General features: G+C 34.2%; 1 protein-coding gene across 2 annotated transcripts in view; it reads right to left on the reverse strand.

The window, feature by feature from the left end:
- The window catches only part of Col4a5 (collagen type IV alpha 5 chain), a 220,059-nt gene extending 203,608 nt beyond the window's left edge, over positions 1–16,451 (reverse strand). For both annotated transcript variants that reach the window (XM_077794061.1, XM_077794062.1), the window contains exon 1: positions 16,371–16,451. In XM_077794061.1, the coding sequence (XP_077650187.1) occupies positions 16,371–16,451 (81 nt within the window). The remainder of the gene's footprint in view (positions 1–16,370) is intronic.
- Between the last annotated feature and the right edge of the window lie 470 nt (positions 16,452–16,921).

The following is a 16,921-nucleotide window of genomic DNA, read 5'->3' on the forward strand; positions in this document are numbered from 1 at the left end:
AACTCTTTATTTTCATGATATGATTGTGTACACAGAAAATCCAAAGTCACTGATGTAAATATTAGAACTAATGAATAAATGTAGCAATGTTGTTCTATATCTTGATTAGAGACTACAGTTATATGTATGCAATTGACAAAAATCACAGAACTTTGCATAAAATGGGTGAATTTAATTCATTATTAAAATAATGAATTTAACATTATGTAAATCATACCATAAAATAATTATTAATATCTTAGGATTAAAAGATCAATATAAAAATGAATGACTTGTCTACATCTTAGCAATAAGCAACTGAAAATAATGTTTTTAAAAATGATAGCATTTAAAATGGAAATAATCATATGCACAGGAAGAAATTTATAAATTATATGCATGACCTCTATGATGAGAGTAATTAAAGAATATCTAAATTAATAGTGAGGTATGCAGTATTCATGTTCAAAAAAATCGATAATTTTACAATTTCATTTGATCCTAAATTGATCTATAAAATGTTGCAAACCCTACCAAAATCTCAAAAATTTTTTCAGTAGGAATTAACAAAATGAATCTAAAATTTTTATGGAAGAAAAAGACTATACAATAGCTAAGAGAATCTTAAAGAAGAATAAATTTAAAGGACTTATACTGAAAGATTTTAAAACTCATCATAATGCCAATGTAATAAGATAGTGTGGTACTGGCATAAAAATATACAAACAGATCAACATAACACAGTAGAGTTCTGACTTTGACCTAAACACAAACATTCAAATGATTTTCAATAAAGCCAAGCAAGGTCATTCAATGAAAAAATGAATTATTCTTTTTAGTACACAGTACTAGAACAACTGGTTACTTCTATAAGTAAGAAAATGTAAATCTGAAATTATATTTTAGAAGGAAAATTCAATTTTTACAACCTTAGGGATTATGATTTTTTATACAGGACACAAAAGGTACTGAAAGAAAAGGGGCATGAAGGAGTTTCCTAGGGTAATGGAAAGATTATATATGTTGACCTGGTTGTTGGTTACCTAGGTGTATATACCTTAAAAAATGATTGAGCTATTCAACTAAGATCAGTGCATATCACTTTATGTAAATTATACCTAAATAAAATACAGTTAAATGCAAAAAAAATGTTCATAGCAGCTTTATTTAGTAAAGATAAACTTGGAATAATCCAAATTCCCATCAATATAATGTGATATATTAAACTAATATACAGAAAGTTGATCAGTTGTTACTTGGGGATAAGATATAGGAATAAGAAGGAAGGGATTAAAAAAGAGTCATAAAAGGGGCTGGGGTTGTGGCTCAGTGGTAGAGCACTCGCCTAGCACCTGCGAGACGCTGGGTTCAATCCTCAGCATCACATAAAAATAAATAAAGTAAAGGTATGTGTCCAACCACAACTAAAAAAATATTTTTTAAAAAAAGATGCATAAAAACCTTTTGAGATTATTTATATGTTCCATTTTCTTGAATGTAGTGTTGGTCTCACAGGTGTATATATGTCACAACAAAAAGCGTACAATATAAATACATGTACTGTATTGTATGCCAATTATACCTCAAAGTTCTTTAAAATTACAAAGGCAGATTTGAACTCAGCAAGAATTTGCCTTCTAACAATCAGAAAATAGATTCTTAAAATTGAAAAAGACTCCATGAGTATTTTTAACAAAGTAGTACCTACCCTCTATTTGAACAGTTCAGCAATGGAATACTCCTATTACTAAATAGCATATTAGAAAATTCTTGTTGTCAAGAGTTCCTACAATTTAATCCATTTATTCCAGGTCTTGACTCTTAGTGCTCTCCCAATAAAACTACTTTTTCCCCAAATTCAACATTTATTCAACACCTAACAACTGAGAGCCAATTATATACAAGGAAAGTCTGTACACTGTGGCTAATGTAAAAATATGTGAAACAAGAGCTCTGGTTTCACAGATATTCTACTTTAGTACCAAAAAAATAACTGTTAGCTCATTGCCTTACTGCCTTTATCAGTATCATCTCTGCTATGTATTATATTTTTTGTGTGTATACAATGGGGATTGTATACTCTACAACTGAGATAGAGTCCCAGTCCTATTTATTTGTTTATTTATTTACTTACTTATTTATATTTTGTAATGCTGGTGATTGGGCCCAGGATCTGCCAGCCAAGTGATCAACTACTGATCCACCTCCCTGGCCCCCTATTTAATATTTTTTTGAGAAAGGATTTCACTAAATTGCTAAGGCCAGCCACAAACTTATGATCCTCCTACCTCAGCTTTCCAAGTAGCTGGTATTACAGGTATGTGACACTATGCCTGGCTCTGCTATGGTTGGTAAAGCAAGATGATTCTTTCAATGCCAAGCACCAGAACAAAAAACTGACTTTGCAATTTGACTAAAGAAGAGAAAAAAAATGAGTATAATCTGGTACTTCCATTTTCTGTTTGGTATTTTATGCATAAATGAATAAAATCACAAAATCATATTGCCAGCTCAACAATCCCTAGACCAATGTGGTATACTGAAGAAGGGATGAGAGTAAGATTCTGAGATGACAGCTTCCATCCCTGCCTCTGCATATAACTAACTACATCTTTCATCAGTCACTATACTTTCCTGTAAAATGATGGAGTTCATCTCTGTAGAGCAGTGGTTTACAAACTGAAGACCCCCAAAACACTTCTTTATATCAGTAATATCTATCAATATGTGCCATATAAAAATGAAAACTGGGGCCTTGGAGTGTAGCACTATGGTAGAGCTCTTGCCTAACATGTGTAAGCCCCTAGATTAAAAAAATCCTAATATTTAAAACATTTATTTATTTTAAAGTGACAATAATACATGCCAATATATATTTATGAAAAATATATCTTCCAAAATGAAAATAATTGTCAATATAAAAAATCACATACAGTAACATATTATCAATCTTATTAGAAAATTCTAAGATTTGGAAAGCTGTCACTTAACAGTGGCAGATGATTTTTCCAAAATTCTAATTCTTACTTTTGAAAACCTCAAACTTTTCATTAATAACAAATATCAAGAGTAGTTTTCCTTAAAACAATAGGATCACTTTCCTCAGTTTTGAGAAACTGCCTGTCACATATTGAAGTCTAAATAACCCTAGTCTGTCTTAGTTGTTCATTTCAGGGAAAAATGTGTTCCATGTAATAATCAGTTAGTTCAGCCTACAACTCAGTTGCTCAAGTGCTTTTGCTAGAAACAATCACCTTACTTCAGATTATTCAATTGCTTCATGTATACATTACATTTTGTCATACACAATGTTAAAAAGATGTGCACTCAAGGGTCAAGATTTAATAAAACTCAATGCTACACTGAAGACACTGTTAGGTAAAATTGGATTTTCCCTGCCAAGAGTATGAAGAATATAGGACTGAGGTTGTGGCTCAGTGGTAGAGTGCTCAACTTGCATGTGGAAGGCACTGGGTTTGATCCTCAGCACCACATAAAAATAAAATAATGGTATTGTGTCCATCTACAACATATATATATATATATATATATATATATATTTATGAAGAACATAATTACTAGGACAATTTGATACACTTTACCAGTAGTTCTACCCACCATCTACAAATGTGAAAACAGTAGAAAAAGGTAAAACGGTCTCCATATTTTCTATGGTTTAAGTGTTTGTCCCCACCTCAAATTTACATGTTGAAAACCTAATTTCGAAGGTAATGATCTTAGGAGATGACTAGGTCATGGGGCAGATTCTTCATGAATGGAATTAGTGCCCTGTTCAGGACACAGCAAGAAGGTACCTTCTATGAACCAGAAAGCAGGTCAAGTCATCACCGTACACTAAATCTGCCTTAATCTTCAGTTTCCCAGCCTCCAGAACTATGAGAAATAAATTACTCTTGTTTATAATTCCCCAGACCCAATGTCCCTCCAACTCTAGAATGACTACAGTTATATAGTCAAGATCTTTCATTTGCGTGACTCTACAAAACATTAATTTCCCTATCTAAATAATTATTTGATATTTTAACAAATACCAATCTCTTACAAATATATTATTTTATTATGGAACAGGAATTGTGGCTTCCTTCCTGAAAAAAAAATCCTTAATTTTTATTCAGATTTTCCCATCCTCTAACTTTTCTAGGTAGCAATGTGCTTTGGTGGGAAGTGGTTGTGTAAGTTACTGGTCTAAATCTACCTTCATGGTCCTACTCCATTTGCCAAATGTACTGGTGTAATCACACACATATAACACAAACCAATGGTATATAGAATGGAGAGGTGAGATTTTTTATAAACATTACATGCCTGATACAAAGGGATATACATGAAGAATTCATATGTTTTTACTAGACATTATGGTGTCTGCATGTGAACCATAGCAGTCATCTTGTGAGTACCAGGGGTACTAATCTAGTTAGCAAATTAATAGGTATAATATGCATAGCAGAAAAATAGAAAAATCCTACATCTTTAATGGTGTCATTATTTGACTGAATTAATCCTGGAAACAATCTACCTCCAAACTTACTATTATGGGAGTTAATTTTTTCTTTATTGTTTAAGATAACTGAATTCATGTTTTCTACCACTTGCAATGGAAAGTACTCTACCATATATAAAGAGGCATGATTATGCCTTTGTTCCACATACAAAAACATTTCACTGTATCAATTGATACATTGTGAGATTATGGACAGAAAAGGACCTCCTCTCCTTTATCAGGGTATGTAAGAGCTTATAAATACAGACTACAATATTTTTTTCTGTAGTGTCCCACTCTTAAGAGTACTTTTCCCTTCAAACTTTCAGATCTTCTTCAGTACTCTATGTTATACAAACTACATGAAATTCTGGAAGCAAACCAGCCAGTTCCTAAATAAAGAGGGCTATATGATTGAATTACATCATGATATAAATGTCTTAATAGAATTTCTTAGAATCCTATTTTATTACTCACTGTCAAAAACATAATTAACCAGATTAGCATTCACTTATGAATGGTGATTTAGTCTCTCTATAAGTTAATAAATTAATCCAATGTTTAGATTCAGATTAAAAAAGAACAAGTTAAAAATTAAGTTTAGCAAAAGCTTATTTCATTCATAGAATTTTATTTTTGTTGTCTATAATTAGCAAATAACATGGGATTCAAGGTTCTCAGTTCAAAAGAATAGCAAGTGCCATCACAGACTACCCTTTTGGTTAAAGGCCAGCAGAAGCCCCTAAAGGAATAAGGACAGTTGGACCTGGAAAGATTATGAAGGTATTTACTCAGGCACTGATGCATAAAATGAGAATCTGGTTGGTTAAAATGATAGGAGCCTATGCATCAGATATAACACTAAAGATGCCTCTCTAAACAACCTCAAGAATTACTGCTATTAAAAATAAATCTTTATAATAAAGCCTTGGCCATGTGTCTGGGTAGTTCATTTATAATGTTAATCAGCAAGAATATATTTTCAAAAGTGACTTCTGTTCCATGGTTGCTATTGTCAGAAGAGGATGAGATGATGGAATGATTACATTTTAAAAGAAAATCATTAGAGGATAAGACCAAATCAGACAACCAACTGGCAATCAATTGAGCGGCAATTCCATAGTCACTGTAGAACATAGGAAAAAAATTATTAAAACTGTCACACAGGCTCTCTTATACAATAGTGATAGAGTATAACTGGTAAAAACCATTCTGGAAATTAATTTGGCAAGAGCAGATCTCTTATCATTCAGAAGCTTAAAGTTCAGCTATTCAAATGCCACCTGGAAAAGCCAGAATGCATAACAGTTTGTGATTTTACAGAGGAGTACATTTGAATTGCACAAGCAACAAGGCTGGCAAGTAGGCAATAAAGCCATTTAAGTACTGAGGAATTGCAGGGAGAAGGTAAAGTGGGAAGAATGCCAAAAAGCATGGGGAACCTCTTGTTCCACAGGTACTTATAAGTTTGATTTTCTAAAAAGAGAAGATGCAGGCTGGGTTATTATCACTCCAAAGTGGGGAGAACAGATTAACAATGAACGAAGTTTCTAGAATACCACTAAGGATGAAATGAGGGACAAAACTAAGTCAAGGCACAGCCATTTAAGTGTAACCCTGATAGACTTACAGTGCAAGGTCTGGTGAAGGAGATGAGGATGTTAGGCAGAAGGGGATTACATTCTAGATGTATTCACAAAACTCTCCTGGAAGAGAGAGAATGTCAATGGACTGAGAGTATGCCATACCTTTGCTAAGCTAGGAAGAATTAAGAGGGAGAGGCATTCAAGATGGGCAGGCTCCACCTTTTGTCCAGAGGGAAAAAGTAAGGGAATGCATACTTCAAAAAATTAAAATTTAGGCCCTTAAGGATAAATGGCTTAGGTAGTAACAGTAAAGAATTATTAATGGATGGGGACAATCAAGTCAACAGTTAGATGGAGTTATAGAAAGAACAGTGGGAATTATTCAACATTCCCACATACCTTTATTTTTCTAACTCTACCATATATGAATTAGGGACTGAGGAAAAAAATCACATCAGCAGGTTCCAGAGCTACACTGCACTGTTTCAAATCCTGGCCCAATCACTTATTAACTATATGACCTTAGCAAATTATTTAATCTCCATGAGCCTCAAATTCCTTGTATGTAAAAGTGGAAATAGTGGGCAAAGATTTTACGGACAAAACCCACAAAGCACAGAAAATAAAAGCAAAAGGAATAGGATTACTTAAGCCAAAAAGGTCCTGCACATCAAAGGGAACAAACAACTGTATAAAGAGGCAACCTACAGAATGGGAGAAGGCATTATTTATGCAAATAATACATTTGGCAAGGGGTTAATGTCCAGAATATTTAATGAATTCCAAAAACTCAAGAGCATAAAAACAAACAACCCAATACAACTGGGCATGCATCTACATAGACATTTCTCAAAAGAAGACATACAAATGGCCAACAAGTACATAAAAAATATGCAATAATTAATTAGCATCAGGAAAACACAAATCAAATCCACAATGAGATATTACCCAGTAAGAATGGTTATTTCTAGAAAGATTACAGATAATAATTGCTGGAAGAAAATGGAAAAAGGGGAAAGCTTGAACACCACTGATGGAAGTGTAAATTAGTATGGCTATTATGGAAAAATGTATGATTGTTGCTTGAAAAACTAAAAATAAAACTAATACATGATCCAGTGATCACATTCCTCAGTATACATGCCAAGGAAATGAAATGAGCAGGTAAAATAGGCATCTAAACTCCTATTTTCTTACAGTGTTATTCACAATAGTCAAGAAATAGGGGGAAAAAACTAAGTGTCTATCAACTGATAAATGGATAAAGCAAATGCAGTACATATAAATGACAGAATACTATCCATCCATAAAAAGGATGAGATCCTGTCATTTGTGACAACAATGATGGAGCTTATTAGATTAAGTAAAATAAGCCAAGGACAGAAAGGCAAGTACTACATGTCCTGGCTCATAGGTGGAACTATAAAAATTGATCTCTTAGAAGTTTAGAGTATAATGGTGGTTACCAGAACCTGGGGAGAGGTTGATCAATGGGTACTAAGTTACAGTTAGATAAGAGTGAGAAGTTCTGGTATGCTATTGCAGTCTAGGGTTAATATATATAACAATCATGTATTTTACATTTCAAAAAGCTAGAAGTGCCCTGAGGCTTGGGAATTCAAGCCAGCCTCAGCAATGGCAAGGCACTAAACAACTCAGTGAGACTTTGTCTTTAAATAAAATACAAAATAAGGCTGCGGATGTGGCTCAGTGGTTGAGTGCCTCTGAGTTCAATACCTGGTACCTCCCCCACCCTCCCCCCCAAAAGTTAGAAGAGGTCATTTTGAAAGTTTGCACCATAAAGAAATGATAAATCTTTGAGGGCACAAATACATGTTTAACCTGTATTCAAATACATGTTTAACCTTAACAGGGTAACACAGTGCACACGTTATTCTGTTAAGATGTAGAATTTTTATGTATCAGTTAAAAAATAAATTTTAGAGAGAAAAGGGGAGGGGAGGTAAAAGTGGGAGTTCATAACCCACTTGAATCAAACCGTGTAATATGATGTATTAAGAACTATGTAATGTTTTGAACGACCAATAATAAAATAAAAAAATAAATTTTATTTAAATTAAAAAGTACTCAAAAAAGTGAAAATAGTACTATCTAATAGGTGTAACAGCAACCACTATAAAAGGCAATCATAATTTATCTGTTGATACAGGCTTGTGTGTGTGTGTGTGTGTGTGTGTGTGCACGTGCGCATGGTATCAGGGATTTAACCCAGGGCTTTATGCATGCTAGTCTATCACTCTACCACTGAGTTATATTCCCAGCTCTTTTTAGTTTTATTTTTAAGACAGGGTCTCTCTAAGCTGCCCAGGCTTGCCTTAAACTTGTAATCCTCCTGCTTCAGCCTCCAAAGTAACTGGGATTATAGATGTGTGGCAATGTGCCAGGCTGATAATAGACTTTCTAAATGTCAGAGTCTATTGTTTGTATCAAAGACAAAATATAGCCTTTAACCCAGTAATTCCCCAAGAAGGAGGCAGTGGTGATAAGTAAAAAGTTAAAAATATAGAATAAAAAATGTCCACAGCAGGCTGAGGTTGTGGATCAGTGCTAGAGCACTCACTCAGTATGTGTGAGGCACTGAGTTCAATCCTCAGCACCTCATAAAAATAAAATAAAGGTATTGTGTCCACCTACAACTAAATATATATGTGTGTATACATATATATGTATGTATTTATAATATATATACATATATATGTCTTTTATACACACACACATATATAAAATAAATGTCCACAGTGGCACTTACTAAAATAGCTAAAAATCTTGAATTTTTAAAATATATCCTACTAAAGTGAATAAGCAAATACTGTATTGGGTGTATAAGGACAATAATTGTTTAAAAATAATGGTTTAGGGGCTGGGGTAATGGCTTTTCGGTAGAGTGCTTGCCTCGCACGTGCAAGGTCCTAGGTTCAATCCTCAGCACCACATATAAATAAATAGTTATTGTGTTCAACTACAACTACAAAAATAAATATTAAAAAATAATAGTTTAAAATCAAGAATTTGGGGGCTGGGGTTGTGGCTCAGTGGTAGAGCACTCCTCTAGCATGTGAGAGGTCCTGGGTTCAATCCTCAGCACCACATAGAAGTAAATAAACAAAATAAATGTATTGTGTACAAATAAAAAATAAATATTAAAAAACAAAAATTTTAATAATGAGGAAATGCTTCATAAGTAAAAACATTGAAATAAAAAATTGTATGTAGAATGATTCTAAATTATTTTAAATTTTAATCAATTTAATTTAAAATAAATACATAGAAAGGAAAATCATCACAACAATAAACGAAGCTCTTTCTGGGCTACAGAAGCTATAAACAGGTTTTTATTTTCTTCTTTGCACATTACGGAATTTTCCAATATCCCAATACTGATTTATTACCTATCTTCACACAAAATCAACATGTAAGTTGGTTAAATGAATGAACAAATATATATTTATTCCCTCCAAAGAGTATATAAATGAATAGAAAAAAACAGATAAAATCCCATGAAATAAAAGTATGTAAAATCTAATACTAAACTAAGAGAGGCTAAATATTTCATACGTTCAAAGAAGGGTACATCAGCAATTGATATGATAGTAAGGGAAAGTTTCACAGGACTTTTTATCTATTCTTACTAGCATGTACACTTCATGAAGTCAGAGACCCTGTCTTACTTACCTTATGCATAGTGTGTAACACAAAATAATTTTGTAAAAAATATAATTCCATGAGGGTAGAAATAGAAAAATGTAAATAAATTCTTGAGTACTGGGGCTGGGGTTGTGGCTCAGTGTTAGAGCACTTGCGTAACATGTATGAGGCACTGGGTTTGATCCTCAGCATCACATAAAAATAAATAAATGTATTGTGTCCATCTACAACTAAAAATTTTTCAAAATCTTGAGTACTTAGGATTTGTTAAACAAATATGTGTTGAATAAATGTAAACATTATGCTGGAATTGAGCAAAGTCTTTGATCCACAGGATTCAAATCAAGATGGAGAACAAATATGTATGAATTACTCAAAAGATTGTAGGAAAACTTAACTAGGCTAGAATGGAGGGAGTATATTGTAAAATGTAATGAAAAAAAAAAGGTCTGATGAAGGGAGAAATCACAATAGGCCTTGAAAATCAGATAGAAAAATTGAAGAAGGAAATGGCAAGTCAAGGGACTGAGAATGAAGTTCAGTGATAGAGGATGTGCTTACCTAGTGCAAAGCTCTGAGTTCCATCCCCAACAAACCCCCCAACCAAGAAGAGAAAGGACAAGTTAATAAATAGTTTAAAAAACAACAATGAAACATTATTTTGAGTGTTTTACATAACTTTTCTCACTTTATCCTCAAAATGATCTGTGAGATAAGTTCTGCTGTCTCCCTTTTGCCAATGAGGAAATAAAGGCCCAGAAGTTACTATTGTACTAAAAGTCAAACATCTACTAGGTAGATTCTAGGTCTGTCCATAGGCCAAGTTAAAACCTCTGAGTAAGATCTTTACAAATTCCACTAAATATGTCTGAAAGATACAAAAAAATTGTGAGATCCCACTACATCAAAGATATATTTATTTAGTGCTCTTGGACTGGAATCAGACACACCATTATGAGAGAGAGAGAGAGAGAGAAATACATATACATACACACACACACACACACACACACACACAAGCATGCACACACGCGCGTACACAATAGAAATTGATATAAAAGTAGATGTGTGTTTATGTATATATACATATATTTTATAGTTTTGTCTGCTGAGGACGAGAAGCAATGACATCACAGTGGCAATGAGCATGACAAGCACTCAGATCTTGGTTTCTAAATACCATTCTTTAATAAAAAGTATCAGAGCTCCCTGGAGAAATGGCTTATTCCAGGATTAGAGCAAGGAAAGTAGAAATGAGCCTAGAACATTTTGTAGTGCTGGAAAGTAAGGGAATGCTCAACAAATGATAGAAACATGTTGAACAGACTTAGAAGCCAATGTGAAGGGATGCCTGTTGGCCAAATCTGTAGTAATTTTGGCAACAAATTAAAAAACTGTACTAGGAGCATAATTCATTATAACCCATACAATACAACATTTATTAAGTCTATAGTTCTATAAGTATATAAATGACTATGTAAATATACAAATACATAAATTAAAACAATAATATTGGAGCTGGGTTATAGGGGTGGAGCACTCCTATAACCTCAGCCACTGGGGAGGCCAAGGCAGGATAATAGCAAGTTCAGAACCCACTTGGGCAACTAAAGGAGACCCTGTCTCAAAATAACTTTTAAAAAATGGGCTGAGTATTCCTCTGATTGGGTATTAATATCCAGAAGATATTAAAAATCAAAAATTACACTAAAAGCAACCAAATAACCCATTCAATAGATGAGCAAAAGAACTAAACAGCAACTTCTTAAAAGAAACACAAATGGCCAATAAATATATAAAAAAAATGTTCAACAGCTCTAGCATTCAGGAAAATGAAAATCAAAACTACAGTAATATTTCATCTTTCTCCAGTCAGATTGACAATGACCAATAATAAAAAAAAACAATAAATACTGATGAGAATGTGGGGGAGAAGGGTATACTTGTACACTGTTGGTGGGACTGCAGACTAGTACATCCACTTTGAAAAGCAGTATGGAGATTCCTCAAAAAAACTAGGGATGAAACTGCCATATGACCCAGGTATCCCACTCCTTGGTATTTTCCCAAAATAACTAAAATCAGCATACTATACAAAACATTTACCTCAATATTTATAGCAGCACAATTCACAATAGCTAAATTATGGAATCAACCCAGATGCCTGTCAATTGATGAATGGATTAATGTGTACATATACATAATGGAGTTCTACTCAGCCATTAAGAAGAATATAATTATGGCATTTGTTGATAAATGGATGGAAATGAAGAACATCATGCTAAATGAAATAAGCCAAACTCAGAAACTCACATGTGGAAGCTAGAATAAAATAAAAGAAAGGGGGAGGAAAGGATGGGATATTATAAAGATACAGGGAAGATCAGTAACATAGAATGAGGAGATCTAGAGAGAGTGGAGGGATGGGTAATGGGAGGCAATGCAGAATTAATTCTTAAATAATGTTATGTGCATGTATAATATAAATATACCAAAGGGAATTTCACCTTTATGTATAAGTAAAAAGAACCAATCAAATATAAACAGAGGCACTAAAGGAAGTTTACTACAATAGAGGAGGGAGAAGGAGGAAGGGAGGAAAAGGGGGAGGGAAAAGGGGGATCATAAACTGAAACTGAGGTCCATGCATGCATAATTTTCTCAGGATGAACCCAACTACTATGTATGTATAACAATATAGCTCTCATTAAAAAAGAAAAGGCTGGCAATGTAGCTCAGAGATAATATTTCTGGGTTCAATCCCTAATACTGAAAAGAAGATACCAATAATAGTGGGAAAGGAAACATTCCATTATAGAATTCAATTAATTAATATAATTTTTTTTTAAATTAAAATCACCATTTGTCACTGTAATAAATATTCAGGTCAAAAAATTACTAGATGCTAAAACTGTGGGCAAAAGTATGATGAGAAATAATTTTTTTTTACAGACATCATTCAGTCAAATAAAAAAATAGGAAAAAATGTACACACTCTTTCACAGTCACAGGACATACACATATATAAACAGATGCATAAGACTAAAGACACATAGGTAGGTAAATGAATATAATTGGACATGATGGGGTAAGCAAACTGGTAACAACAATAAAACTGAATTAAATATTTTAAACAGAAATGTGCCACCAACCACATATACACTGTTTTTTCACAGTAGACATTCCTGAAAAGTTCAGCATATTTAAAATTACTGTGGAAACTGACTAATTAAAGAATCATAAGATAATTTTTTCTTTAAAGTCAATTATCTACCATAAGTTATAGTTGTTTTATAAATCTATTTTTTAATATTGTGATTATGTAAAATCAGACAACCTGTAATAGCAATTGCTTTTAAATTGCATTTAACTTACCTCACTCTTCATAAATATGAATTTAGAGATCAAACTCTGATCTTGTTAAGTCCAAAGCTCCATCTACCATCATGCTATGCTACTTCTTCTAACATCAGCAGGAAGAGATGCAATCTCTGCCATCATTTCTATTGTACCTTCTGTGTCACCCCCCCCCCAAAAAAGTAGCAGAAGTCCAAATACTCTGAATACTAACTAAATCTCTATTGACTACATACAAAGGAAGCAGTATAAGAGTTGTTAATGGAAAAGAATCTGAGTCAAATTGTCCAAATTAAAATTTTCCAGCTCTACAACTTACTATCTGTGATTTTTGGCAAATTATTTATCCTCTATGATTTGTATTTTCCTCATCTGCAATAATGGTATTTACCTAATAAGTCTGTTATGAAGACAAGTGTTCATCATGCATGAAGCCCAGGATTTGATCCCCAGCACCGCCCACCACACATATACATGATTAATTATGACAATGTCTATTACCTAACTAGCAAAGTGCCTAGGATATAATAAACACTCAAAAATGTAAACTATAATGATAATAAAGACAATGATGACAAACTGTTTCTATGATTTTAGAGGAAAAATTATTTCATGGCCACAAACCACAATCCTGCCCTTGATGAATACTTGCCACTGGTTACAAGGCACATAATATATTTAAATTAGAGAAATCTACCCACTTTACTGCACAAAAACCAACTTAATAACATTTGGATAGTAAAAGTAGTGTAATTTTACATTGTACATATATCCATATCTATAAATTTAAGTATATACCCTACTGAGTCAGTCTATACAAGTATGATTATCTTATAAAAATATGCTATTTTCTACACTAATTAAAACAACAACAACAACAACAATAATAATAAGAGAGGGGAGATTAGTAAAGTAAAACAAGATCAGGGGAAGGAAGGAGGGGAGAGAAAGAGAAGATATTAGGCAATGAAATGAGTCTGATTATGTTCTATGCATATATGGATATAGCATGATGAATCCCACTATTACATAAAATTATAATGCATCAATAAAAAAGGCAAAAACTGATATTCCCATTTCAATCTAAACCTCCCTTTTTCTCTTGTTGCTCTCCTTTCAATTACTTTATGCCACCTAATGAACACTGTTTGAGAAAATCTACATGTTGTGATATCCAATCTTGGTATGACATTAAGATAAAGAAATCACTTAACTATGAAACAATAAAGCAATGTAAGTAGCAATATTCTTCCTGATATAAGGACCTAAATACTAGACTACTTCAGTCAACAACTAGCCCACTACCATCCAGTTTCTCTCTGAAGAAGGTCACCAATATCGTTAGCACTACTATGGAGAGCAGATACCATTCATATTTTTGACATAATTAAAACTTTCATCCAACTAGGATATCAATGTGTGAAGCACGAAAATCAAATCTCTAGCTTAACAAAGGTATAATATTCTAATAATAAGAAAATGGAATGCAAAATGACTTTTAAAAATCACAGAGGAGGAAAAAGGAAAAGAACTGTAATTTCTTCATGAACACTACTTTAAGATCCAAGAAAACAAGCTTGCCCCCATGTTTTGTCAATCATAAAAAGAAACATCATTTTTAATATAAATTGATGTGTAGGGTTGCTATACATACCTGTGTAATTGGTATCTGGTGCACATAAAATTAATAGCAATGCCGACATAAAAAAGAGACAAATATTTAATGAAATATCCACAAAATCTTTGCCCCCAGGGACAAATGCCATAAGCAGTAGATACTAAGATGTTTTCAAAATGAACTATTTTTAATAGCACAACTGTAGTTTCAACAACAGTCTACAGCTCTCTTGACTGGCTACACCTTACCCCATTAATGATGTTCTGCATCAAAAAAGCAATTTCAAATTATTTATTTACTTTGATGGAGGAAAATTATATCATGCATAATTTAAAATATTTGATATGTATGATTTTTCAGCAGATTTGCCATCATAATTGTATTGTGCTCACAGTAATATGAAAGTAAGTTTTCATACCTTGAGTACACACTTTCTGAAGAACAGAAAGAGGGCAATGTGGTCTGAGGCATGCTGAGTGCTGTAGGGAAGCTAGACAGCTAACTTAAAAGGACTTAGATAAGCTATAACATGGCAACTGCAGAATTGATAGTCACTCAACCATGTGAAGGCCTAAGCCATGATCTCATATTAAAGTGTTTTTAAAACCACCCATTATGATCACTCAAATAAAACATTTAAATAATTTGTCACACACTTATTCTTTAGAGGTTAAGTGAAATTAGGGATGATAGATACAGGCAGGAGAACATTTTCTGTGACAAACTCATTCATTCATTTGCATCTACCTCTCATCACCAGAAGGATAGTGGGTGGGACTACCCAGATACCCTTCTGGAGAGAATTTAAGTATTAATTCTAAATTCCTAAAACCCAGTGGATCTTTTTGCTCTGTCATTTCACATATACATCCTCTCCCACTCTCCTTTTAACTCAGAAAAGCTCATTCTGTTTGGAAAAAAAACACAAGAATTATTTCTTTTAAATAGGTGATGAGCAAATTCTCAATTTGTTCAGCTGTCTTTGTGAATTAAAAAAAAGGAAACAAACAAAAACCATCACTTAAAAAAAAAAAAAAAAGACACTCAGAAGACCTGAAGCCTGAGGCCATCTGTCTTTACCTCACTTTGCTTGGTAGGATACCTTAGCATTTGTATAGCAAGGATGTCAATGGGGGAAAGCAGGTCATTGGCTTTTACTGACCAGTGGTTCATGTTGCTTAAGGAAAGAGGAAAGGGGACGAACTTCTATGGAGTCGCCTACTACTTTGATGGAAGCTGGATTTTAGAATGCCCGAAATATTAAACTATAGGCAAAGTTTAAAAAAAGAGTGCGTGGGCTGGGTACAAGTAGTGAAAAGGTTAGCCGGCGGGCTGGGAAACACCCTAAGGCAGAGGAGGGGAGGAAAAGTTTTAAATACCCACCAGAGGCTAGTGATCCATTAATAATCGTCTCCCACCCTGCCTCTGCTCTTGCCCCAGAAGAGCTATCTGCTGGGAAGCAAGTAACCCTATTTTTAAACACTTAAAACTCTCCCTTGGACTTCAGAAGGCTTGAGTTACCAGCGTCGTAAATAAGATGTTTCTTCCTAAACAAGTGAAAGCAAATTGGAATTCCCTAGACAAGGCGAAGGAGAAAAGAAGGTAAAGGGACAAAAAGTGATTTAAGCCTGAGAATGCGGTGATGGGGCGGGGGAGGACTTACCGCAGCCTCTGCGGGCTGCCCCCAAAGACTCAGGGCCAGTAAGGACAAGCCGGCAGCCAGGGTGACTCCACGCAGTTTCATTCTTCTCCGGCTCCCGCAGTTTCTTCAGCACCCGCACAAAATCCCCGGCTGGCTCGGGCCAACTGACATAATCTTGAGGGTTTATTGGGAGAGAGCTAGAGCAGGAGAGGGACAGCGAGGGTGTCCCAGTTGTGTAGGTCGGCTTGGGTGAAGAGAAAGAAGCTTTTCTAGTAGAGAGAGGGGAAAGAAACAGAAAAAAAAAAAAAAAGAAAGAAAGAAAAAGAAGAGGAGCTATTCTTCCCTCCCCCCTCCCCTCCCCAAAGCCGGTCTCTCGGGAGCACTTTTCCCTTCTGTCCAGACTTGCAAACTTTTTCCTCACTCAAGTCCCACAGATCTACTTTCCGCCCTCTAGTCCCCCTCCCGCACCGCCCCCTCCCCGCCAGCACCAGGGAATTTAAGTATCACTCCGCCACAGCTTTAGACTCCACCAGCAACCTGCGAGGGAGTGACGCTCAGTTATTTGGGGGAGG

This window comes from Urocitellus parryii, chromosome X, assembly GCF_045843805.1.
Source record: "Urocitellus parryii isolate mUroPar1 chromosome X, mUroPar1.hap1, whole genome shotgun sequence".
NCBI lineage: Eukaryota > Metazoa > Chordata > Mammalia > Rodentia > Sciuridae > Urocitellus > Urocitellus parryii.